The following is a 25866-nucleotide window of genomic DNA, read 5'->3' as shown; positions in this document are numbered from 1 at the left end:
GATCCAGGAATTAACTCACTCGCACACCTGGCGCTATGTGGATTCAGCCCAGAACCCCGCAGATGATATAACCCGTGGGAAGTCCCTTCCTGAGCTGACCAGACCCAATAGATGGAGTCAAGGGCCTCCTTTCCTGCTCCTAGGTCCAGAACAGTGGCCTCCAGAGCCAAGTGGCACCCTGGCTGAGCCTCCAGGCCCATCTGAGCTCCGTAAAGAGACCTTTTGTGGATTTTCTACCACCTTCGACCCCGCCACCTCGAACTTCAGCAAATATGACACCTGGACACAGCTGCTGGAAGCTGCTATTACGCAGTTGCATGGGGCGGCCAAAGGCGGTGGAACTTCATCGGCTTATGACTATGTTCGAGCAGAGATGAACGTCCTGAGAGAAGCTCAACAGGAGAGCTTCCCTGAGGAGTATCGACTTCTTAAGCAGGGGAAATCCATCAGTCGCAGCAGTCGTCTCCTCGCACTATCCCCTGAGTTCGACCACGAGAATGAGGTCATCCGTGTAGGTGGACGTCTTCGCCGCTCTGAAGATCTCGCATTTACCAGCTCCCATCCTTTAGTTTTGGATCCGACACATCCAGTCACCCGCCTGTTCATCCAGGACGTCGACAGTCGCCTGCGCCATCCAGGGCCAGAGAGGGTCTTCGCGGAGATTCGGCGCACTCATTGGATCCTGAGAGGCCGGGAAGCAGTTAGGCGTTTTCAAAGGACCTGTTTTGAGTTCCGCAGATGGAGAGCCCGACCAACTGTTCCCAAGATGGCGGACCTGCCAGTTGCGCGCCTCCGCCTTTACAAACCTGCCTTTTATTCGACAGGCGTGGACTGTTTTGGACCCTTTGTGGTCAAAATCGGGCGCCGTGTGGAGAAGAGGTGGGGCATCATCTTTAAGTGCCTAACTATCAGAGCGGTCCACCTTGATGTCCTAACCTCCATCGATACAGATGCCTTCCTAATGGCACTTCGACGTTTCATTGCCAGGAGAGGAACTCCAGCTGAGCTGTACTCAGACCAAGGGACCAACTTCCGTGGGGGAGAAAGGGAACTCCAAGCAGCTTTTGCAGCCATGACCTCTGACCTGCAGAAGCTCCTGGCTCCCCATAAGATCGTCTTCCACTTCAATCCACCAGCGGCTCCTCATTTCGGGGGAGTGTGGGAGCGGGAGATTAGGTCTGTCAAGACGGCACTCTACACTACAGTAGGATCCCAACCCCTTCAAGAAGAGGTCCTCCACACGGTCCTTGTGGAGGTGGAGGGCATCTTGAACTCCAAACCACTAGGTTATGTCCTGTCTGACATCAGTGATCCTGATCCAGTGACCCCCAACTGCTTTCTGATGGGGCGGCCTGACGGAGCACTTCCTCAAGTGGCTTATCCCAGAGAAGAGCTCCTGAGTCGCCGGAGGTGGAAGCACTCCCAGGTGCTGGCTGACCACTTCTGGTCTCGATTCGTCCGGCTGTACCTTCCAAGCCTGCAGCTTCAGCAGAAATGGCGGTCATCCCCCGCAGATGTCACAGAAGGTTTGGTGGTGATGACCGTAGATCCTCAGCTGCCTCGTGCTTCCTGGCTCGTGGGCTGCATCTCCAAAGTCCACCCCAGTCCCGACGGGCACATCAGGTCTGCTGACATCAAGGTGAAGGACCGGACCTTCACCCGACCTGTGGCGAGGCTGGTGGTGCTGCCTGCCCTCCCGGACGAAGACAAAGGACAATCACCGTGCCTTTTGTTGTGAGCAAATGTACTTCATACATTTGGGGGCGGCTGTACAAAAGGCCCCGTAGTTATGGTTTTATTCTGTTCAGTTGTTAGTTCACCTGTAGTTTTTAGAGTGGCCAGTAGAGGTCACCCCACCGCTTTGTATGAGAGACTATGTCCAGGGAGAAACGTGGGCAAAGCACCTGAGCTTTTCTGCTCCAGATTACCGGCAGAGAATTGGTTATTCCTTGAGAAGTGTGCGTTAATGAGCAACGTAAGTTGGTGATGTGTGAGGATGTGATAATAAGATGTGTTTGGGACTGTAACCAAGGTTAGGGGGGAAATGACTATGTTTCTGTCTGTGCCGCTAGCGGGTGCTAAGCTAAGCTAAGCTAAGCTAAGCTAAGCTAAGCTAACTTTCCTGCCGTGTGGTTGGGTATGGCTGTGTACCTGGTTAGCTCTCTCAGTGGGTCTATGCGTGAGTCGTGGGTAATATATGGCCTATGGTATTAAAGGGGATGTTAGTTTATTTCCCGCCTGTGTTTATGTTGATGTACTCTGGAGATATTGTTGTGAACACTTTAGTAATGTAGTATTTTCTTTCTGTTCCTTTCAGAGACCATACACACACACACACACACACACACACACACACACACACCCATGCCCACGCACCAAAACCTGTATGCAATACCTGCTCCTCTGACAATCCCTGTTACCTTCAACTGTGTGAAGTCAATACAAGAGTCTGCACTATCCTCGGTGTCTTCATTGTCTCCCTTCTGAACATTCATCTGGGCCTTGAGCAGTGTTCTGGCCGACACTCCAGGGAGTGGTAGCTGCAAACCTGAACTAGCACCTTACAGTCCTTCCAGTACAAGCTATCTCCCCAACACTGATATTGCACTTCTTTTTCAGAACCAATTAAATCTGCATAAAATTGCATTTTAAATTACTTTTGAATATTACTTTAAATACTTGGATTTAAAGTTCTGCTAAAAGTTTCAATAAAAACATCAGTATTGCTGAACTGTGACATATTTTGGGTGCTGTATATTTTTTGCATACAAGTGTAACAGAATAGTTTTGGTGTTTTGTCTTTTTTAATTTGAGTACGAACTTTTACAAAAAGCAGCAAGATGTTAAAAAAACAGCTTTATTGATTATAAAAATAGATTCTATCAGATTTATATCGGTATTGGCAGATATCCAAATTTATGCTGTTGGACATAAAAAGGTGGTATCGTGCCATCTCCAGTTTTATCCCAAAGCTTTGACATTAAGGGTTTAGAACTCCAATATGTCTATACTGTCTAGAAAATACTAATGGGAAAAATAGAGTTTTCTTCAGGATATAAATGGCATCCTTAAAGGCAGAATTTAGAATATGAATGAAAATGTTACATTGACTATAACTGGCTACATTTTAAATGATGCTATGCATAAGAAAATGTAGTATTTCTGCTATGAGTTTATTAGCAGGCCACACAGGTGCTCGCAGTGATTTCTCTCTTCTTTTGTTCTGCTCTTTCCCCCTCTCTGGTCTTTGTCCTGGTTATGGTGTGACGGCCTGTCAGGAGATGCTGCTGAGGGGACAGAGAGTCGACAAAATCAGCACAGATCAGACCTGATCCCCTCACATGCACACACGGCCAGGCACAGCAGTGTGCTGACCAGTGAGCGGTGAAGAGGCCCAGTATTGGTGTCCCACCTTATCTTCATCAGACCTCCCAGGTCTGACCCAGAATCCTCCAGACCTGCCACTCCAGCTCCCTTTGCCTGTGTGTGTGTGTGTGTGTGTGTGTGTGTGTGTGTGTGTGTGTGTGTGTGTGTGTGTGTGTGCATGCGTGCTTCCTCTGACCACGTCAATGATCACTGCAGCTGTGGCCTCGGTTGCTCAGGTGGACGGAGGGGGTGTGACATGATGGTTTTTGGCACTGTGGGCTCTTCTGCCCAAGTATCTGAAGAGGAGAAGAGAAGGATGGGACAGGGAGGAAAACAGAAGTAAGGACAAGAAAGTAAAAGGAGGTAAATGAACTCAGTATTCATACATTTAATCCAGAGTTTATCAAACAACTGGTGAAAAAACAAAACAAACAAAATTGACCATTTTATCCTGAAGGTTAAGAAACAGAAGCTGAAAAGCAGACGAGCTGAAGAGCCTGGAGACGGCACGCGTCCAATGAGAGGACAGAACAGGAGAGGGCAGTGGAGGACAGCAAACCAAGCCGAGCTCCAACAGAGAGACCGGCAAGGACATAAAGAAACATCATATTCACCAGGCATCTTTTTTCAGCAAAGCTTTAACAGATGCACCGTTACAATAGAGCTCTTTGGGCAATATTGTCTATTTAGTCAGAGTTTAATCCTAATAAAACATCTGCAACAATTACAGAAAAAACAAACCGATTTAGCCGAGTGGCACACAAGCTGGGCCACAGAAAGACTCGAAGTAAGTGTATCTATCATTATATAATTATTTCAATGCTTAATACTATATATCTATATGTGTGTATGTATAGACCCTTTACACAGGAGTCTATTTCTATGTAACAAAGCATTTTTATATCAAAATACACATAAATTAAATAAAAATGTACTTATGTAGAATCACAGCTGATGTGATTGTACGATAATTATTGATTCATCATTGTATAAATTGCTTTAATGCTGCAGATTGTGTTGATGATAATTAATTTTAAAAAAGGTACAATATTTATGAACTAAAAGTAAAAGTATTTGCTCATCTGTCTTCACGTGCATTTGAACTCGACTGACTTCTCTTTGTTAATCCAAAGGGTTTAATATACTGTCACCCTCCCTTTGGAGGTGGACTCAACTGTTCCGGGAAAATTTCTACAAAGATTTGTAGTGTTTATGGGAATTTCTGACCATTCCAGGAGAGCGTTTGTGTGCTCAGACACTGATGTAGGATGAGAAGGTTGGGCTTGTAATCTCTGTAAGGTGCTCTGTGGGCTAGAGGTCAGCACTGTGCAGGCCAGTCAGATTCTTCCACATCAAATTCGCTCATCCATGTCATTATGGACCTTGATGTGGCCGAGTCCAACTCCTGAAAACCAACCCCACACCATAATTCCCCCTTCGTCAAATGTTACACTTGACTGCACAGCGCAGTCAGACAAGCACCGCTGTCCGGGCAACTTCCAAGCCCAGACTCGTACGACAGATTTCCAGACAGAGAAGCGTGAGAGAGCCGGTCTCCACGGCTCTAGAGTCCGTGTGGCGTACTTTACACCACTGCATCCAACGCTTGGCTGCTGACCATGGAAACCCATTCTATTATCTCTGCACACTGTTGTTGAGCTCATCTGAAGGCCACATGAAGTTTGGAGGTCTGTAGTAACTGTCGACCTCTGCACACTGTGCACCTCGGCCTCTTTTTACCACACTCTGATTTTACGAGGTTCATGCAAAACCAAAGAAAAAAATGCAAACAGGTAATAAAGAGAAAAATACACTGAAAAACCAGCCGAATGACCTGAGAGAGGCTCAGCAGCAGGATACAGTACACAGAGACGCTAAGAGATTAGTAGGGTTGGTCCATATGAAGGCAAAGAATGATCACTTTGATATTAGGAAGCACATTTTCTCAATTTTGGTCACATTTTCTGTTTGTAGCATTTTCATATCAGACAAGTTAAGAATCTCTTCAAGCTCACATTAATTCGTGCGAGCCTCACGGCAGACGTTTTTACGTCTTATCCGACAAAGATACTTCGTTTGTAGTTTTTTACTTAATTTTCAATACTGCACCGTAACATTGTCTTTTTCAGTCTTATATTTGTACATGCTTTAACACTACACAAACACTTTGAGTCTTACTTCTTATTCGAGGTAGAACATGTAAGGATGTTATTACAGTGCACTATTGAAGTGAATCTTAAAAATCAGACATCTAATCATTTTATGTCATTTCCAACAGCTGCAGGAACGTGTAGTCGGACTACAGGTTCAAACCCAGGACGGCGACGTCTGTGTGTTAATGTGTTACAATAGCAGCCAGGCACAATCACATTGTTGCATTTCATAAGCTGGCTTGCCGAACACAGAAGCAAAAAGATATTGTTGTTGCTACGTTGCAACAGCCGTGCAGCCTGTAACCATGTAACAGTTAGATGTGTGACACTGATGCTTCCCAAAAGCTGTTAAAAACAAAAGTACAAAGACTCTGTTTGATTCTGCCATGTAGCTACAGCCAAGATGAGCCTTGCATCTGAGGTGTGCACCAGAAGTGTAACTTATGACAATTTTCCAAAATGATGTTAAAGGTGATATTTTTCCTTCTTCCAGCTCAAGCCATGCAGTGTTGGCTCCACGAACTCTGGTCCTTGTTGCCGCTTCTAATCTGGAAAGCACAAAAATCGGACTTCATTCCATAAATGTTTCCGTTTTGATCATTTTACACAGAGCAGTTCAGCATTCTGACAGGTTTGAATGTCCCCAGTTCAGCTTTCAAACTCAGCAGCCGCATGTGTCTCTGTATTATCAACGTACACCTGAGAAATGAACAGCCCAATAATGCATCGTGTTGATGCTCTTTTGCAAAATCACTCATGACCATTTTCCCATCTACATACTGTAACTCACATTTTTACTCATGCACCACTCAGTGCTCGGCACCCTGCCTTTGAGTGCTTCAGAAAATAGCAACCAGGCTTCCGACCTGAACTACGGCCAACCACAGGTTTGTAGTGAGTTTGTGGGTCATTCAAATAAATCTTCTGAAACTCTTCTTTATGGTGGTAAACTTTTATTTAACACAGTTGTTTTTTTCTGGGTATGCGCTCACCATTTGACTGTTGATCACACGAGTGTTTGTGTACAGGCATGCATGTGAGGAGCTTGTATATGTATGTACATGTGCTGCATGCTGGAATATGCTTTAATTTGTGGATTGTATTCAAATTATAATTCACTTTGTAAGGCCACGTTTTAAAAAAGCTAACACATCCTGTTATTATTAAACTTTTCAGCCACATTTAGAAATAATGATCCACATTTCTAGATGGCTTTTCAACGTTTTTCAAAGTGGAAATCTTTAATCTGGCAAACTCTTCCTCACAGTGTCTTTTGTTGGAGATGGTCAGCATGACCTTCATCTTGTCCTGAGCTTATTGTTTGTGTGCAAGCTTGTGGTTTTGTTTTAAAGCCAGTACTTCAGGACTCGGTTACTTCTAAACGAAGATGTCTTTGTCTTTCTCTAACGCATCGTCGTGATGCACCGGCTCTGCTCGGGCTGACACAGGAGTCAGCCACAGTTCAACCTGATAAGAGCTGAACTTTGGCTTCATGTACGTGGACTCACACAGTTACACAGTTACCATTGTGTATTTGTGTGTGTGAGTTGTCTAACATTTGGACAACTGCTTCTCTTCAGTATTGATCCTTCACTCGTCAGTATCTCACACCCTGACTTGATGCTGAAGAAGACTGACTGCTGTGTATATCTGCACGTTTTCACCCTGACAAACTTGAGTCATTACATCTTATTATGTTTTCTAACTGAACTCCAAAGTCCTGCAGTGTTTGGGCTGCAAGCGCTAAACCTGTGCTGCTTTCCTTGTTTCAGTCTGTCACAGATTCTGCATCTTTATATGCTGAGCTAGCCTCACACTATGACGGCCTGTTTTCACTGTCTTTTTAAAAATGGAAGAAGACCTGCGTGGTTTGGCTTTCAATGTTCAACGCATTGTTCTTTTTTGTCCACATCAGGGCAGAGTGTGGGTCACACAGGCAAAAGTCATGTCAGCACTGGAGAAGGAAAAGGACACGAGAGGTTCTCCAACACAAAAGCAGGGACTTGGCTCAGCAGTGCTGGGTATAGGAGAAACGTCTGAGAATGGAGCTAATTGTGGTGAATACAAAGCTTTGGCAATGCAGGGAGCCTCTATCCGATGCCAAGGTTTGTGTGTGTGTGTGTCTGTGTGTGCATTCCCTCACTCATTTGTTTGCTTTGTCTCCCATCTTTCTCTAGAGACTCTTGTGGAAGTAGGCCTGTCAACTGGCTGCCAAACAAACCTGATTTAGCCATTTTTCTGCAGACAAACAATCACGTTTGGTCCAACAGCTGGTGAATGGTGGCTGGTGAAAAGCGGCTGAATGGCTTTGGTTTCAGAGGTCCTGAAGTGGTCTAGGTGGACAGCCTGCTTTAGATCTCAATTAGCCTCAATATACAACACAGTGTTCTCCGCCGGAGGGCTCGGCCACGATTTACATGCACATTTGAGCTTCACAAATGACAGACTTGTGTTACTGTTAGCTGTTGCTTCACTGCTGCTAACATCAAAAGCCAAGAGCAAGATGGTGCTTTGACTTTATAGTGTGTGTATGACTTCCTTCCACTTTATACCCTTTACATCCACCTATAAGAGACCAGAGAACATGTCATTTTAAGGCTTCGGGCCCATAAAGACTGGGCTGCGGTGCACATAGTTATCGTAAGGTTAAGTAATTATTCATGTAGAGATAGAAACAGACTTTTATTGAACCCCTACTTCTGAGAATTTACCGTTTGACATTCTGTTGCCCCAAAAAGTTATTAAAACCACCAAAGTCCCTGAAAATGCACACTTTCCTTCTGCTTGAAGAGATTTGGCTGAACTGCTGTTTTAGAAGCTGTTTGAGGCTGATGCAGAGAGCAAAGTATTTGGATGACTGGAGAAACAAAGACACAGATTAAACACATTTCTGTCAGTTATATGTGCACATTATGAAACTCGGAGCTCATATTTAAAATAACAGTTATGACAGTCGTTTCTTTTTCTGAGATGTTTCTGTGATGAAATTCGCCAGTTCAGCCTCATCCATCAGCACACCACCCGGCCATCTATGGTTAGGCGTAGGACTTGGATTTGGTTAATTCATTGTTTCACCCCCAAAATAATCTGTTTAGTGTAACATTGTGTGTGTATAGCTCCAGGTTTGACTCAGTGTATACAGCCTAAGTGGGCTGGTCCACTCAAATAGATTCTAATTGAAGGCAAACCTATTAGGACAGAACATGTCGGGCTGAGAGCACATCCTTTTTCTTGTTTCCTCTCTTGCCGCCTCATTATATGAGAATGAATAATGACAAACATATACATTAACCACTGCCATAATTGTGCTGGAATTAATGATTCTGAAAATAAACCTCTCTGAAAAGAGAGGAGGGAAGAATAAAAGAGAGAAAATAGGTCTTGAAGTGTGAGTGCGCACGTTTGTGTGAAAACGTGCGCACTCGTAATGAGAGTTCAGCGGCGCTAACTTGCTCTAAATAAATCCATCATTAGCATTTTCTCTTTAAACGGAATAATTTCAACTTTGATATTGGTAATTGTGCTTAAGGCCTTTAGCGCTCCTCCGCGAGCCCTCAAACACTCGCTCCTCAGCCCATGCAGAGACGATCAGAGTCGAGCTTTATTCACTTAGCACTCCATTCTGAAGCAATAATAACGAGGCTCGCTCAGCACCGTTAGAATAAACCAAGGCAACACCCAAAGAGGGCGTGAATCCAAGTAGGTATAGTGCAATATATATGAAGGCAGAGCCACAGAACACATGTTCAATAACACTTTCAAACAGGCTCAGACAGCAAGAACAAAAGAGTCTGCTGTCTGCACACGCACACAGGAACACATTCCCAGTGCCACAGAGGGGCTTGTGGTTTGCATGTGGCAGTGGATAACCAATAGAGGGTGGTGTTGCATTGCTGGTCTGAGCTCAAAGGGTCATCGTGCTGAGCTGTGAGGGAGCGAGAGCGGAGCTCATCACCAGCACTTCTAATCTGCTTTTCATCACCAACGAATGGATTTTAAAAAATGGAAAAAGCTGCTGTTAACACTGGATAGGTCAGCTGCTCTTTGATACACTGGATGTTATAAATATGAAGTGCAGTTAATGTGTGTCTTTAGCATTGATCTGTCTCAAATCAACAATAAATAAATGTAGAATTTAACCTCTTGTAACATGTAGAAGTAGTTCAGGCTCAGGGTTAGGCTGCACAAGCACAACGTCAAAAGCTAGAAGATGTTAGAGACATGAACATTTCACTTTACAGTTCTCCACGTGGAGATTCAAAAGGTTTCTAAATTTAAAAAAGGAATATAAAGAGACCAAACTAACGATCACCTAAACAGGTCACCGAGAAGTGAAATCTTTGTGTGATTGTTCTTTTTAAAGGCTTCATTGGAGCTTTTTACCAAATCTCATAGAAGTGTGTGCTTATTGTGCTTATAACTCCATGATAAAAAAAACAGCATTTACTGGGCGTATCTAGCTTTAGTATAGAAGCTTCTGATTGGCTTCTCTCAGTGAGCTCTCCATGTTCGATCTCACATTGTTTCTCTCTGCTTTATCTGCCAGCCAGCATCTGAACAGATCAACATCAATATTAGCAGCGAACAGTTGTTGGCAAAGTGATCTTAAAACTCTAAAGGACATCTCCATGTCCCTCTAATTAAAATTTAACCACCCAACCGAGGTGATGGGCGATAGGAGGAGCGGTTGAGAGGATGGGGGTGGGGTGGGGGCTTATTTAGCATTAACATAAAAACAAACAGCCTCATATATATATGCAAATGAAGGAAGGGCAAAAGCAGGATGCCAGGAGCCATTCGCCATAACTCACACTGATGGCCTTTAAGTGAGAAATCGCTTTCCAAAAATGTCCAATAAGAAAGTGGAACGATGCACCTGTCGCCCATCTGACTAATGAGCCAATCAGGTTGCAAGGACAAGGAGGCACATCTAGATCGTGATGTTGGCCTGGAGTGTCACTTCATGCTGAAGGTGCTCATGATTCCAAAACAGTGAGTATTTCACTGCTTTTGATGATGACAAAAAATGGCCTAAAAAGTCAACACGGCTTCTTAAACCTGCAATTAGAGCAGATTTATTACTCGCAGGCTTTTCCGAGCAGAAACCTGAGAACCAAAGGCATCTCTGAAGTTTGTGTGCACGTGTGGACTGAATTTGAGCGACAATGCAGACGGCGTCTTCTTCTTTTCTGCTCCTACATGTACGAGGTGCTTAAAGCAGCTTTAAGCACACATCTTCATTTAAAAAAAAAAAAAGGCGCTGGCACCGAGTGGTGCCTTAAAACTGACAATGATTTACATTTCAACATAATGCTCTCTGTCGCCTGTTATTGTGACAAAGTGCTGCACGTATCCCTCCCAAATGAAAGTGGGTGTTCTGTTGTGTGTGCGACAAAGACATTTGGACAAACCTGCCATCTTCTTCTTTTTCTCGTAAATGAGCATGGGAAATCTGTTTATGTCCTCCTACAGTATACTGGTGAAATAAGCAGAGGCTGGTTGGGAGACAGCCCGAGCCGCAGTCGAGATGAGCCCCGTGAAGATATATTTGAGAAAGAGAAGAAGAGGGACAGACGAGGGAAAAAGTCCAAATAGATGGGGAGAGGCATTCTCGCTGAAATATGTGGTACTGACAACACCTGGCTCGGGAACAAGCTACAGGCTACAGGCGAGGAGGGAGGAATAAAAGGAACCCCGAGGCCTTCGCCACGACCATTCCTACTGTGAGGCTTAGGAGAGACTGAGACCCAAGTTGGGGGAATGTGTTTGCAGGATGAAGGATTCTCAGCTGAATGGCCTCAGCTTTAAAACTACAACAATAATAATAACACTGATAGTTTTTGTCAGGTGGTGTTTCCTCAGGAAGACTGACACCGTTTACACACATTCACCTCCAGGTTTCTCCAAATTTTACTTGTTCCTCTTTTCGTATCCTCGTATCCTCTCCCACCGACGACGTGTGGAAATCACAGCCTACCTCTCTGTTTAACAGTGGGTGCTGCAGCAAACCGTTTATCTGTCATCAGCCTGGAAACTAAAACACACACACACACACTTTTCATCTAACTGTATTTTTTTAAATAACAACAACAAGATAATAATCAGTTTCTATAAATTCTTCTCTAAATTATCAAATGACATCAAACTATTGTTCACTTGAAATCCTCTTAAATCCTCACCATCATTGTTTCTTTCCTCCAGTTTGGCACTGAAGTCACCGTGAGGTCACAAACCTGCCCAATTTTTGAAAGTCTCGTTCTGAGCGCCTGAATTAAATCCCCACGTTCATATCGCTTACATAACTGATTAATGCTGTAATGCCATCAAACAGTTCCGACAGAATGAGGCGTGTATTTACAAACTAGAAGCTACCCACGCGGGTTATTATTAACTAATTTGGATGTGAATGAAAAACGCGTCAAACATGTGCGTGTGATCGATACGTTTGTGGGTAAATTTAGGCCACAGCGACGCACTGATCTGACTCCAAGTCGGAGTGAAATAAATGTGAAATGACATTTCAGGCGGTCTGCTGAGGAAGGGTGCGCATCAGAAAATATTTAAGGAGTACTTTTGTTTTTGCACACGTGCACGTTGAAAGGAGAGAAGAGCTGTACAGTTAGCAGGAAGGCCTCTGATGCGGTAAAAGTCACCTTATGCACTTGTCACCAAATTTGGTCAAATAAAAATGTGAATTTAGGACAAGTGGATCCGACAAAGTGAAGTAGCGTAACGTTGAGACATTATGGAAGTGCGTGGATTTTAAATGTGAGCGCAAAGAGTCCAGCATCATGTGGACAGCCGGCACGGAAGCCCCTCGGGTCACTCTTTAACAGAAATAAATGCGGCAGTGAGGCTTAATTGGCGGAGATTACCTGAGCGACTCTGACCACTGCTGCCGTGCGCACCACAGACCCACGTGTGTGTGTGTGTGTGTGTGTGTGTGTGTGTGTGTGTGTGTGTGTGTGTGTGTGTGTGTGTGTGTGTGTGTGTGTGTGAAAGCTACCACTAGTCGCCCCCAGTGCTCTTCAGTCTCCACTTTCCCTTCTCACCGCAGACTGAACGTCACGTCCGCACTTGAACTTGAGTTTTCTCCCATCGTAGAAGCCAGAGAGCCACACAGAGCCGCTCAGAGCCGCACGCACAGTCCAGGGGATGCGGGACTCACAGAGAGCAAACACAGTGGCTTCGCTTTGACTCGAACAGTTAAAGTCTCACCCGCCCGGCCGCTGCTGTCAGTGCAGTAGAAGTGCCAGCCACTTGGCCACATTTCGAGAAGTGCCGGGAAGAAAACTGGATTCCTTTTTTACGCACTCCACCGCGCAGGAGCGGGCAGTGTCCGGCGTGGCCGGATAGTGGACACAGGTAGACACTGACCATCAGGAGGTGACCTCTCGCCCCCTTCCGTCTCTCCATCCTTCACTCTCCGCTCCTCTCTCGGCTCGCCGCTGACAGATGGTGTAAAAGCGACGGAGAGAACAGCGACCCCCTCCCTCACCTCAGATCGAAGAAAGGAGGCGCACAGACACATTGGCACCAAACTCCGCACGAGCGCCCGGCGCTGCGCCACGGCCGGCCACCGCGGAACGCAGGAGCCACTGCCCGCTGAAGAGATCACCTCCAGGGCGAGATTCGGCCCAGCGTCTAGTGGTCAGCTCGGGGGGCCGACAAGCAGGCTGTTTGTGGGCGGATTGGTCGGTTATAGGAGCCGGAGCGGGAAGAGGAGGAGGAGAAGGAGAGCCGACCCTTCCAGCGCCGCTCTCCGGGCGATGCCAGTGTAAATGCCAGGGCGATGTCCCGACGCAAGCAGGGGAATCCGCAGCACCTGTCCCAGAGAGAAATAACGCGTAAGTGTTGACACGTTCACTTTTTCACGCGTGACTGTGCAGAGGAGCTGATTTATTGAAGTACTTTTTCCAGGTGATAAAATGAATATTTTCAGAGCTGGAACAGAAAGTTTGCTTCCCCGAGGCCATCCTCTCCTCTCTCCCAGTTTACGGACAAAATCAGATAAACGCTTTATTTTGCGTTTATTTGATTTTTACTCTCTATAAATAATTACAGTGAATTTAGAGTAAAAAAACGTCCACAGCCGCGTCGGACTTTTACTGTAAAAATCGCTCGTGGAGAAATTGTACTTTTTTCAAACTTTATTCTTCCACCTCTTGTTTGAAACGAGGGGCGAGCAGCGTGATCACTGCGCGGATAATTACACTTTATTTGTAATGTTTTTCAGCTTCACGCGCTCCCCGGAACACATTAAACAAAGGTTAAAAAAACAAACAACGCACCTCATGTTAGAAAAAATGCGTTCGAGCTAATTCTGCTAATTTCTTTTTCATGAAGACAGCGTGGATCCTTCACGCTGAAGCGTCGGAGAACTTTACACGTTTTCAACAAACAGGGTTGTCAAAAAAAAAAAATCGTAATTTTATTTCCTCGCGCACATTTTAAAGCGGCTCCGTTTCACGTCTCTTTTCTTTTATCGCCGTCTTCTGAATTTTGCACGTTATAGTTTCCAGTCCGTCCTGTTCGTCTGTTTAATTGGCCCATCGCTCTCATGCTGTTTTCTGCCGCACGCATGCAAAGCTCATTCCTCCCGTGGCTGTAATATTAATGCCAGGTTTGGATTATTTAATCGGTCTGCAAAAAAGAAAGAAAGAAAAAGGGTTTCAGGGTTTCCCTCACGGCGCCTTAAAGCGGAACACAGTGAGTGACGGCGTCTCGGAGATAATTCCACAGAAGGTTAATTTCCAACACCTCTTAGCTTATTATTGATTTATTTTTAAACAAACTTATGCGACACATTTAACGTCTTAATTACTCAAATTAATTTCCAATGACAGGATCACTTTGCCACTAAACTTCTCAGCGTCAAATAATATTTTCTGGCCTCAGATCAGTTTTGTTGATGGACTTAAACGAAGACCAACAGTAAATCTTCACAGTGGTTTTATTTCTTTTTATTTTTTACGATCTGTATGTTTGGTACTTTACTCACCTCTGTGCTCCGGCTGCAGGTTATTTGGGGAGACTTCTCTTGTGTGAAGGCTGCCAGATCAGATCAACTTACACTACAGTGTATCAGTGTTCACCTCAGTGTGTGTAACATTTAGCTCTCAGCCTGAGTGCATGCAGGGGTTTGAGGCCACACAGGCATCTGTTTGCTGCGAGGCCATCGTGGTGTCGGCCCAAACAGAGACCAACACCTGAAGTCACTGAGTTAGATTAAAAATGTGCCCTCACATTAGCAGCAGACAGAGGTAGCACTGGTGCAGGCCCAGTTTCTAATGGGGCTGATATCAGCCTTTGCTGCTCAGAGCAGACGGATAGACAAGAAATATGAAGGTGGAGGTTAATAAATGAGCAACGAAACATGCTTCTGCACATCCTGTAATTTATGATTTACACACACACATGCATTTATTTATGTGAGCGTAGACGTCAACAGACACACACACATATGCATATGAACACACGTGAGTGAATCCTCCACTCGTGCCAAAATTTTCAAAGAATTCTTCCGGAGCTGTCAGGTGATAAAATCCCTCTGACCTGGCTCTCCGTGCCGTGGATTTATAATTTGGATTTTGCAACACGACACACACCACAACACAATAGCTGTGCACTTTAGAAGAAGAGTTGCTTCTTAGTATATATGCAGGAAGAGCCAGGAACACCGAGGTAGATTTTGTGCACTTTGGCGTCACAAAGTGCATTCCGACGCTCCCAGTTTCCTGCAAATCTTCCTGATTCTGATCGCAGATCATTCACACAGTTTTAAAAATTCTTTCCTTTTCCCAGTTGATTAAATCAACAAGCGATCACAGTTTGGAGCTGATCAGCTGATCATTGCCCTCACTGAACACGGAAGAACCACTTGCATGTTTATCGTCTACATCTACACTAAATATGCACCAAACCCAGCGCTTCCCTATAACAGTAAAATCAAACAAGAAGCCACCCAGAGCGGAATTTGGTGCAACTATTCCCTCAGGGGCAGGAGCTTCATCAGTAGGACTTTATATTGTTGTGTTTGTCTCACAGATTTGGGGGCATTTTTTTTTCTTGTAGCAGCAGCAGACAGTTTACACCTGAAGGTGCCTCCTGCTTCTCATTCACTCCAAATAAGCCTGGCTTTGCTCTGAGAGGCTGATTTAAGCATGAAAAGACACAAACAGGACGAGAGCTGCCATTGTAGTCTCTCTCACACACACACACACACACACACACACACACACACAGAGGGCTGTGTGTAAATTGCACTTGCCCACTTGAGATGCATGTTTCCTTTCGGCTTGTCAAATAGCCACGCACCCTGCTGGGGCTATGTCTTTGTTAGAGAGAGGGGAAGAAAGAAGTCAACATCTCCTTCTTTTAAGCGTTCTCTGGGTGAGGTGTGGTTCAAATAGCACAAATGAAAATGCACTGCTTCACTGTGGCTCATTCAGGGTCACGTTTGTGAACGATACGTAATGAAAATCCAAATAGTTTAATGCTCATTATTTTCAGAAACGTCTCCCGACTTAAAGGGTAAACAACAACAACAAACAAAAAAAACATTTCATCATGTTATTTCCACGGCGACTGTAAACTGACATAAATAATGTCCGTGGTGATGTGGTGTGTTTTTTCTAAAGAGACGTAATTTACGCAGCTGCCGGGTTTTAAACCATCAACCACATTTTTTAGTGGTTAAAAATAAAATGTGTGTTTCCTTAAATTTCCCACAATTTTCCTTCCCTGTAAATTATGATTTAAGAGCTTTTTATTGTTGCTGGAAATTAGAAAACATTTAAACATTTATGTGAACAAATATAAATGTAACCTTAAAGGTGGAGTGTGTGAGCGGATGAATGCAGCAAGTTTGCCCCAAAGCATGCCTGAACTCATTTAACGTGCACGCAGTTTCACACCACTACATAACACACACACACACACACACACACACACACACACACACACACACACACACACACACACACACACACACACACACACACACACTCCAACATATCCTGCATACCTTTGTAAGCTGTCTGTCTTCTCTCTGTTTCTGCGCCTCTTCCTGCTAGGGGGAGCTCTCAGGCTGTCAGAGCCACAGTGCTCTGCCAATGAGAGAAGTGGAAATGTGCTCTGAGTGTGTGTGTGTGTGTGTGTGTGTGTGTGTGCGTGTTAATCAGATGACATCAGCGCTGAAAGACCACATTCACCTCTCTTAACTGTCAACAGCTGCACACTCGACTGTCTGCCTCTCTGTGGCACTTCTTATTTAGAGCATACATGTCGATTCACAGCAATGAGTGACTGACACATTTCATGTGTGTGTGTGTGTGTGTGTGTGTGTGTGTCATTGCGTATGACTGGAGCCACATTTTAAAGTTGTAGTAAATTCCTGTGTGTAAATATTTCTGCATGTATTTTTGTCCTGTGTGTTCTTGCTCTGCAGACAAACGTGCACTTTGTTTTAAAACACATTTCATAATATTTCGTTTTTCATTAGAAATCTGCAAATATAAGTTTATTTGATTGTTTTTATTTCTGTGTATTTTGGTCTATTTGGAACATTTAAATTTAAATGAGTAAAAGAATAATTGTAGTATTAAAATGACTGCATGTGCTGATTCTGAAAATGAGCCTTTTTTGCATGTTGCAAAAAAAAAGAATTAAACAAACAAACAAAAAGCATTAGTCACTGTCTTCACCTGACAGAGGTGAAAGCTGGATGTTGAAGTCCACCTCACACTCAGTTATGCTCTTCGGCAGATGAGCCAGTGACACAGCTGCTCTGCGTGTTTGTGAGTAGCACTTGTTTTCCGCTGCAGCACCTCCTGGGCAGGTGGCTCTGCTCGCATCTCTCTGTAACTCGCTGTCGCTGCTGTGGCGGTGGACTCAAATACACCATTACAATCCTTTGTGCGTTTGGCAGCAGCGCGCTCCTGATTGGCTCGACGTGGTCACCCAAACCTCACCCAGCACACAGGAGTTACTTTGAATTACCTTAAATTGATGTTTATTTCAAACTCGACTGACTTTGAAAACAGGTTGTGAGTAAAACTGCGTCCTCGCATATTTTAATCGCCTAAACACTGAAAATGATTCTTTGAAGTTTCAGCTAAAAGGAAACTAAAGCCAAACATTTCTGAGGCATTTTCAGTCTCATAGGTAGAAGAAGAGAGGTGACAGGAAGTGAGTGAAGATTGAAACCGGGGGGGACGTGATACCGGTTGCTTCCTTTAACACCTGCAAACAAAGCGACATGTTTACAGCAGAAGTATCGAGTTTAAAATGTTGCAATAAATGTTGAAAATGTATTTTTTATAAAAAGAACAAGAAGCTGGATTATCTACAAATAAATGAAACAACTTTTAGTCGCCACGTACAATAAATATACGTCCCAAACGCGACTGTGAAGTTTTAAAAACTGTATCTCAACACTGACTTTGTACGGAAAGCCACTTCCTGTTTAGACGAAAGTGTTCTGAGGGCACATCTTAATGTTGACAGTCTCTGCGGTGGCAGATTATTTTCATCACTTTGAGTCTTCACTCGTCTGCTATCACCGACATCTACGGTCCGTCACGTACGAGTCACGTCCAGGACCAGCCTCGGCTCTTCGCAAAGAAAAGTCGTTCTTGCAAAACAATAAAAAGCTCATAATTTTAGATAAATAAAGTGTGCGTGCAGCAGCGTGTACACGTGTGTAACAGTACACAGTGACGGTGCGGGTAAATAAACAGTTTATCAGTCGACGTGTAAGCGAGCCGCCGTCAGCTTTGAGTGCGTGCCGTGAGGGAGTGTGTTACTCTGTGTGAGTGTGATGTGCAGTCTCAGCCACAAACATTATATCTTGATTTAAGAGAGAGAGTGTGTGTGTGTGTACGCGGTAATGGTAAAAAACACAGAAGCCAAGTCGAGTTTTCATCATTTAAGTCGAGACCCGCGCGCACACACCATTATCACTGGTCTCAACTGGCAGAATCTTTCTGGTTCTGGGAGCAATTTTGGTGCTTTTCCCATCAGCCTAAGTGTGGCGGCACATAAAAGTAAAATCATGAAAACAGCTCTGGAGGAGAGGCGGAAACAAATATTTGATGGGCATGTGGCCAGCAATGTGCTCCCGTTTGTGTGAAGGATACGTGTGAGAGATTTCCATGGATTTACAGCACACGTGTGGTGAAAGGTGGTGAGACGGAGGGAACCAACCCCAGAGATGATCACCTGCTGAGGGAAAACATTTGCTCTGAATTCAAAACTAAGAGAACCTACAAACACCGAATTCCCAAATCCTTCTTCAGATCCGTCGGGTCGCTGGTGATTTGTGTAGGTTAGGGTCTTGTTAACGCACAGCTGACATTTAGCAGAAGAACAATGAAATAAATTCATCTATTCAGCGCACAGCTAACACAAAACTCTCTGGTCAAACCTTCTGCTATGTTATAGTATTGATATGCTGCCTGTCATATCTACGTATCGCTCTTACCCGACTCACCCAAGCCTCGTTAAACTGATGCAGACTTTAGACCAGCTCTTTAAAAAACCCTATCAGTCATAATTCTAATGTGAGGTGAGATTTGCATTGGTGGTGGGGGGGGGGGGGGGGGGGGGGGGGGTCACCGTACATGTAGATTGGATTTGTTCCAGGTCAGCTCACTGGTTTTATTCTCTCTAATGTTTAGTACTGGGAAACATGCTACCACTGTACAGGACAGATGGCTGCAGCCTGCAGGCCACACGCACACACACACACGCACACACACACACACACACACACACACACACACACACACACACACGCACACACACACACACACACACACACACACACACGCACACACACACGCACACACACACACACACACACGCACACACACACACACACGCACACGCACACGCACACGCACACACACACACACACACGCACACACACACACACACACACACACACACACACGCACACACACACAGACTGATATCCTCTAACATATAATGAGTGCAGCACATACACTGCAGTGCAGATGAATGTTTGTACTGTGTTGTATGCGATACAAGTACAATATGGTCTTTGAATGTTTAACAGCAGACCTAAAACAGGTATACGGTGGCGTAGAGGGGTGGGGTGTTCCATCTGGAGCCTTCATCCACGTTTGACATCCCAAATCTGTTTGCATTTCTAATGTGGAGGCTGAGACAAACAGCCAGCCTGCTGCTAATCCATCATCTTGTATTAGAGACAGAGAGAGGTGATGGTGATGCGTTTGCTCTTCGTCATCGTCAGCATTCCCGTTTTACCTCAGAGGGTCAGTTGTTCCTCCAGCCTCGTTCAGACCTTCTCGCTCCTTTTGGAGACAGCCCTCACTTACAAAGCTCGCTCGCTGGTGAAGCTGTTGGCCTCTGCAAACACCACACATGTGCTGTCCTACTGCTGTTTCACAGCAACGTTCAGAACCCTGCCCAAAGCCCATCTGCTCACTCACAAACACTGAAAAAACCCTGCTTACGACTAATACGTGTGTCTTAATTGAGACCATGTAATAACTCCTAACGTGTACGGCGACCCACTTTGGGTCATAACCACATACTAAACAAGCACATTCTCAGAAATGACGAGTTTCAACTGAACTCTCATACATGCAAAGACGTGGACACAACCCGGGGTTCGATCTAGTTAGTGTAGAGCTTCTCACTTACAATTTTGCTGAATTCCCATTTTCCTTCCTTCCTCACAGGTGCGAGGCTAAATAAAAGTGTGTGTGCACTGCAGCAGTATGCGGTGTATATTGTGTACTTTGTGTTTGAGATTGAACAATTCTAAAATATATAGTTTGTGGTGTGTTTGAGATGGTGGCTGAAAATTCACCTTCTTGGACTTTTAGATGTCTTGAAAAAGCTTCGAAGCGTGATGGAGGCGTGACTGCACACGTATGAAGCTGCACTGTTGTGTCGGAGCCACCACACATTAAGCCTTATGTTAAGTGAGTGCCGCCTGGTCTAACAGGTCGTTGGTCACGACTCTGATCGTTCTGTGTTGTCGTCACCGCAGCGCTGTACGAGCAGCTCTTTAAGTGTGTCGCTCAGACACGTGGTAACCTAATTACACGTTTGCGTCATGTATAGATTTCAGCAGGCGATGAGCGAACATACACCCAGGTTAACTCTGACGTGTCTCCTCTGTTTTGTTTCTCGTGCAGCGGAGGCGGAGCATCCAGATGGCGCTTTGCTCTCCGAATCCCTACCCTCCAACCCACTCACCCTGCCCTCCAATCCACTTGGCCTACGTCCCCATCCTTTGGACCCCAGCTTGGCTCACACGCTGCCGCCTGGCCTCCACTCTGACCACGACCTGCTCACTTGCGGCCAGTGCCAGATGACTTTCCCGTTGGGCGACATACTCCTCTTCATTGAGCACAAGAAGAAGCAGTGCCAAACACCGCTGCTGGCCAACGGCTGTTATGACAAGATGAACGACCGAGGAGGAGGAGGACAAGGAGACAGTCCAACTCTGCAGAGCCTTCATCACTACGCGCAGAGGGTGGAGCTAAGAAAGGTGTTGGAGCCAGTAGAGGTCGGCATCCAGGTGACACCAGAGGAGGAAGAGGTGGGAGGAAGAGGGGAACGAGGTGAGAGAGGAGAGAAGACACCAACCAAAGGAATTTGCCCGAAGCAGGAAAACATGCTCTCAGGTAGACGTGACGTACGCAGGGAAACACACTAAAGCCTCTTCTTTCTGAGCACAAATACACAAATGTCACTTTTATGTGTAATTAAATTCATGAAGTCAGTTCAGCTTCAGCTGCGTTTGTTGCTTTTTCACATAAGGGCAGGCCAGGTAGGTGTAAATAGATCATTTTCATGAATAATTGAAAGCACAGTTTAAAAACTCAGGTTTTCTTTGGCTAACATGAACATTTTTGGATGATTTAAACAGAATTTAAGTGAAACTAATGTGCAAAAAGAGAAACCATCAGGAATGGAGCATTTTTGAGAGCACCGTATGTTCACTTTCTGCTGAACAACGTTGCTGTGCAGACTCGTCAGCATGTTGCCAGATTCAGGTTGAGGTTTGGTTTCTTTAAGAAAGGGGAAAAGCTCAAATCCTCCCACAAAAACCAACCACAACTTTTGCTTCTTCTTTGTCGCATATGTAGCATCTGTGACCTTTGGAGGTGTGAGCAGGTTCGTCCCAGGCTGGTCCCTCCGACTCAGAAAGTTCAAGCTCATTTCATCTGAATCAGCTCGTGTTCACAATGCACACACATGGACACGAGGCCCCTCTGACAACAGCTTTTCATTTATCAGCTGATGTGGTCTGGCACTGAAATCAGCTGCTGGGATAAGCTTGAGTTTGTGGCCTGCCAGAACCTGGAATAAACTGTCATTGTTATCCAGATGTGTTATAGGTAATGATTAGTTTTCCCGAAATGCTGAACTATTTAATTCCAAAGAAAAACCTTTAGGTAGTAACAAACCAGCAGTTTTTTCATCAGTCTAAATATATCCCTGTTTTAGTTTGTGTGATGGCGTCCTCTCGTTCAGCAGAGGAAGAGAGGCGTTCATTTTATTAGAGGACATGGACAGCAGAGGGACAGACGAGGAAGAGGGGTGAGACAGGCAAATTAGGGAGGCAAATCTCTAAACCCTCTCAAGGACTCGGTTGAAACAAATTGAGCAAAACATGACAGAGAGACTCACCCCGACTTTCATGGAGAAATCCAGTCTAAGCCATCTGCTTAAAAAGGTGAAAAGCTCATTAAAATTCAAATAAGCACAGGCAGAAAAAAACAGCACGAGAGGAGAAGAAAAAGTGGGAAAAGACAGGAAGAGGGATTAAAACGAGGCTAGTTTCATCCCCATTCAGCGAAGTAAAGAGGCAGTTTAGCATCTGTGTGTGTGTGTGTGTGTGTGTGTGTGGGACCAGCAGTTATCGCTCAAACCAGTCAAGACACTCGTAAAGAAGCCTGTGACAATAACCCTGTCGTGCTCTTCTAGAGGTCAGTTTGAGGATCGCAGGCTCGGCCTGCAGACCAACAGTCTGTTAGCACAGGCAGCATGGTTAGCATCGCTACTGTCTTCATGCATTATTCAGAATGAATAAATAATGAAAGACTGATTTCCTGTGAACCTACACATTCCTCAATAATCTCACCACCTATATGTAGACCTACATATGAAGCGAGCTGATTAGTGGAATCAGCTTAAACGCTTCATGAACGGAGCTAAAACAGAAGACAAATACAAATGCAACGTTTAGGGAGGTTTTAGTGCCGGCTCACCTGACTGAAACAGCTCTGAAAGCTTGGAAATGATTTTATTTTATTTTTATTTTGAAATGAACTTGATTAAGAAATGTCGTCACAAGTGGTAGATTAGACATCAGCACATGAACGATGTCAGAGGACGTGTCACTATCACACAGGGTTGGGCTGTTTGCTATAACGCCACTGACATCACGTCATGTATGTGTAACACGGTTATGACATTTGGATGGAAACATGAATGAATGTGTTGGCCTAAAGTCAGGTGAGGAGGCTCACAGGTGAGCCTCTCAGTGAGCGGGACGGCGGTTTCGCCTGCATTGTAAACACTGTGTCTGGGCCTGAACTTCATCAATATTTTACCAGGCTGTTACAGCTCTGCCGGGCAGCTGTGCATTGCTGCTGTGGACAGCACAGCTGCCTGCACTCGTGAAGCTCGTGGAGCGACGCTCCAGCTTTGCATTTAATGCAACTGTCTGAATTGTGGGGTGCAAAAAGCTGGAGCGCAGTCCCCGAGCGTGTGCAGAGCTGTGCTCAGGCATGTCTGCTAATTGAGTGGCACTGGCCATGGCTCGGCATTATTACATTTATGTGCATAAATATATATCCACCCTGTGTTTAAATGTGTGCAATGTATCGAACTGCCATCCTCCCATGAAATCAACCCCACGTGCGCTGCGTTGGAAGACTGGAAAATATAATTGCACAATATTTTTTATAGCAGAAACTGCAATAATTTTCACATTAAAAGCAAAAACGTATTAGCGACTCAATTGGACGTGCACTGCAGCAACTGTAAACTATATTGCTCCAATAACATTTTATGTTTGAAAATTACCCACGGTGTTTCCACATGAAATATGTCCAACGAGCACCTTATTAACACGAGCAGGAGACAGAACAATTTATTAATCAAGCTGGAGTTTAATTTGGAGAGCGCGCTCTCAGCCCCTCTCGTCATTACTGGGGGATTGAAATGCGGCAGGTGGAATTTTCTCTTTGTAACTCAGGGCGGCTTTTTCTTCAGCGTATGTTTTTAGCACCTTTCATTACCTGGTGAAAGAGGGAGGGACAGAAGCACAGGGAGGGAGGCGAGAGAGATGGGGAAAGCGATCGGGGACATGACGGACGACACTTCTTTGTAATTGGCTCCCAGCAGGTCAAACTACTCGTTTATTGTTAAGCTTTTACACTTTCATTTGTCCTCCATGTGAAATGGAACACGCACACGTGTGCACACGTGTATGAGCATCATGCCAAGTTTCTTTTAACCCCTAAATTAGAAGAAGTGTTTGTGCTGTGCGAGAGCTGCTGGGTTTTTCCTTTTCCTCTCTCCGTCTGTCAGGTAGCAGAGAAATAACAGAGCACCTAGCTTTTCCATTCAGGCTGTGAAACACGTCGCTGCTATTGTGCTGAAGGATTACGAACAGCGGCTTTAGTTTGTATACACAGTGTTGTTCTGTTTCAGCTATTGTTTTTTCCCCACAAGAAGCCCTGTTTAAAAACCTCCTGATTCAGTTTGGAAAGGCTGATCAAAAGGAAAACGTGCAGTTGGTTTTTACCACGATGTGAATGAATAAGAGTTTTCCGGTCACACCCATCTCTCCTCTGTCTGTAGCTGAAACTCACTCAGACTTAGAAAAAAGCCGTTCCTCCGATTTAAAGAATTAAAAAAATCGTTTTTGTTTTTGCTTAAATGACACAAATCTTCTCTCATTTTTGAGTTCATGTAGATTTCTACATTACTTCAGCCTGAAGCTTCATCCTGTCTGATTTTATAACCATGAGGAGAATCACCATCATGCCTTGCAGTTAAAGACTGGATGTGCTGTGATGGTGACGTAAAACCATCATGCAGAGAAATTTGAAAGCGTACTTTTTGCTCTCTCTGCTCTCGTCACACACGGCTTCCTTCCAGACAGACAAACAGACACAGCTCGGAGGAAGCATCATCTAAACCTTCCTCACAAGGAGTGAATATTCAAAAACATCAAGCACAAACACCCCAAACCACAATAAGCCCAGCGTTCTAACAAAGGCATTAGATAACTAACCGGGCCGAGTTTTCGTACGTCAGCAGAGATGCATTCGAACAGCTGAACCAACCTTTTGTCAGCGCTGTGTAAGCAGGTGCACGCTGACAGGATACCTCGGCTTGCAGGAGGCTTTAGGATTTTAACTTGCAACCCTGACGTCCAAAGCCCTCCAGGCTTTCCCAGGTGACCAGGCGTGAGGTCTCTTGGCGGCTTCACAGAGGTGCTGCACTGACAGAAGTCATTTTTACTATGAGGCGCTCAGCCGCCATGCTGCGTACACTTATCACTGATGAGTGTTTAGCACCCGACAGCGCCGGGCCGGAAGCCTCGTTAGCTCGAGCTTAATTCAGACATTTAACCAAGTCCAGTTGGAGTGGACACACACACACACACACACACACACACACACACACACACACACACACACACACACACACACACACACACACACAGATTAAGAAAACAGAATAATTAATGCACTTTGTTTCCAATGGGGATGTGCAATTTTTCACATATTGAAAAAACACATTTTAGGAGTGTTTGTCTGTGTTTGAATCTCATATAAATATTCTTCACATGGACACACACACACACACACACACACACACACACACACACACACACACACACACACACACACACACACACACACATCTTCAATAAATAATGACTGAGCACAGTGGCATGTCCCTAAAATATTTACCATATGCTTATTTATCTTCCAAATGAAACTGTACAAAGACTTAACAAAGAGCCACGGTGCAGTGTGTGTGTGTGTGTGTGTGTGTGTGTGTGTGTGTGTGTGTGTGTGTGTGTTTGATATAGCAGCCTGTACTTTAGAGGCATTGCGGTCCCTGCTGCTCTTGTTTTTTCACATTGTTTCAATAAAGCTGGGAGGCCTCTCGGATGGAGCGACGGCCTTTTTGAAGTGGTAATCACTCTGGTTTGTGCTGCTCGCTCTCTCCCTCACTCTCGTTCTGCCTCTCCTGCCCACTGTGTGTGTGTGTGTGTGTGCTTTGGCTAGTTCGGGTTTGTGTACGTAAATGCGGCTGTTTT

General features: G+C 44.9%; 1 protein-coding gene and 1 long non-coding RNA gene across 2 annotated transcripts in view; both read left to right on the top strand.

Annotated features, from left to right (window-relative positions):
- The first annotated feature begins 1772 nt into the window (after nucleotides 1-1772).
- LOC146685330 (uncharacterized) lies at nucleotides 1773-4463 on the top strand. The gene is made up of 3 exons (XR_014916855.1): nucleotides 1773-1975; nucleotides 3279-3729; nucleotides 3824-4463. It is a non-coding gene; the product is annotated as an uncharacterized LOC146685330 (long non-coding RNA).
- An 8089-nt stretch (nucleotides 4464-12552) lies between these two features.
- The window catches only part of bcl11ba (BCL11 transcription factor B a), a 36028-nt gene continuing 22714 nt past the window's right edge, over nucleotides 12553-25866 (top strand). Inside the window, exons 1-2 of the mRNA XM_085441409.1 lie at nucleotides 12553-13366; nucleotides 20711-21202. Coding sequence (XP_085297535.1) covers nucleotides 13312-13366; nucleotides 20711-21202 — 547 coding nt within the window. The 5' untranslated portion in view covers nucleotides 12553-13311. The remainder of the gene's footprint in view (nucleotides 13367-20710; nucleotides 21203-25866) is intronic.

Source organism: Copadichromis virginalis, linkage group LG19 (assembly GCF_057382275.1).
Source record: "Copadichromis virginalis isolate Kocher_CV1m ecotype Utaka linkage group LG19, C_Virginalis_male_GT1.1, whole genome shotgun sequence".
Lineage (NCBI taxonomy): Eukaryota > Metazoa > Chordata > Actinopteri > Cichliformes > Cichlidae > Copadichromis > Copadichromis virginalis.
The sequence above is the reverse complement of the archived record's forward strand: the minus strand, read 5'-3'. Positions and strand labels throughout refer to the sequence as shown.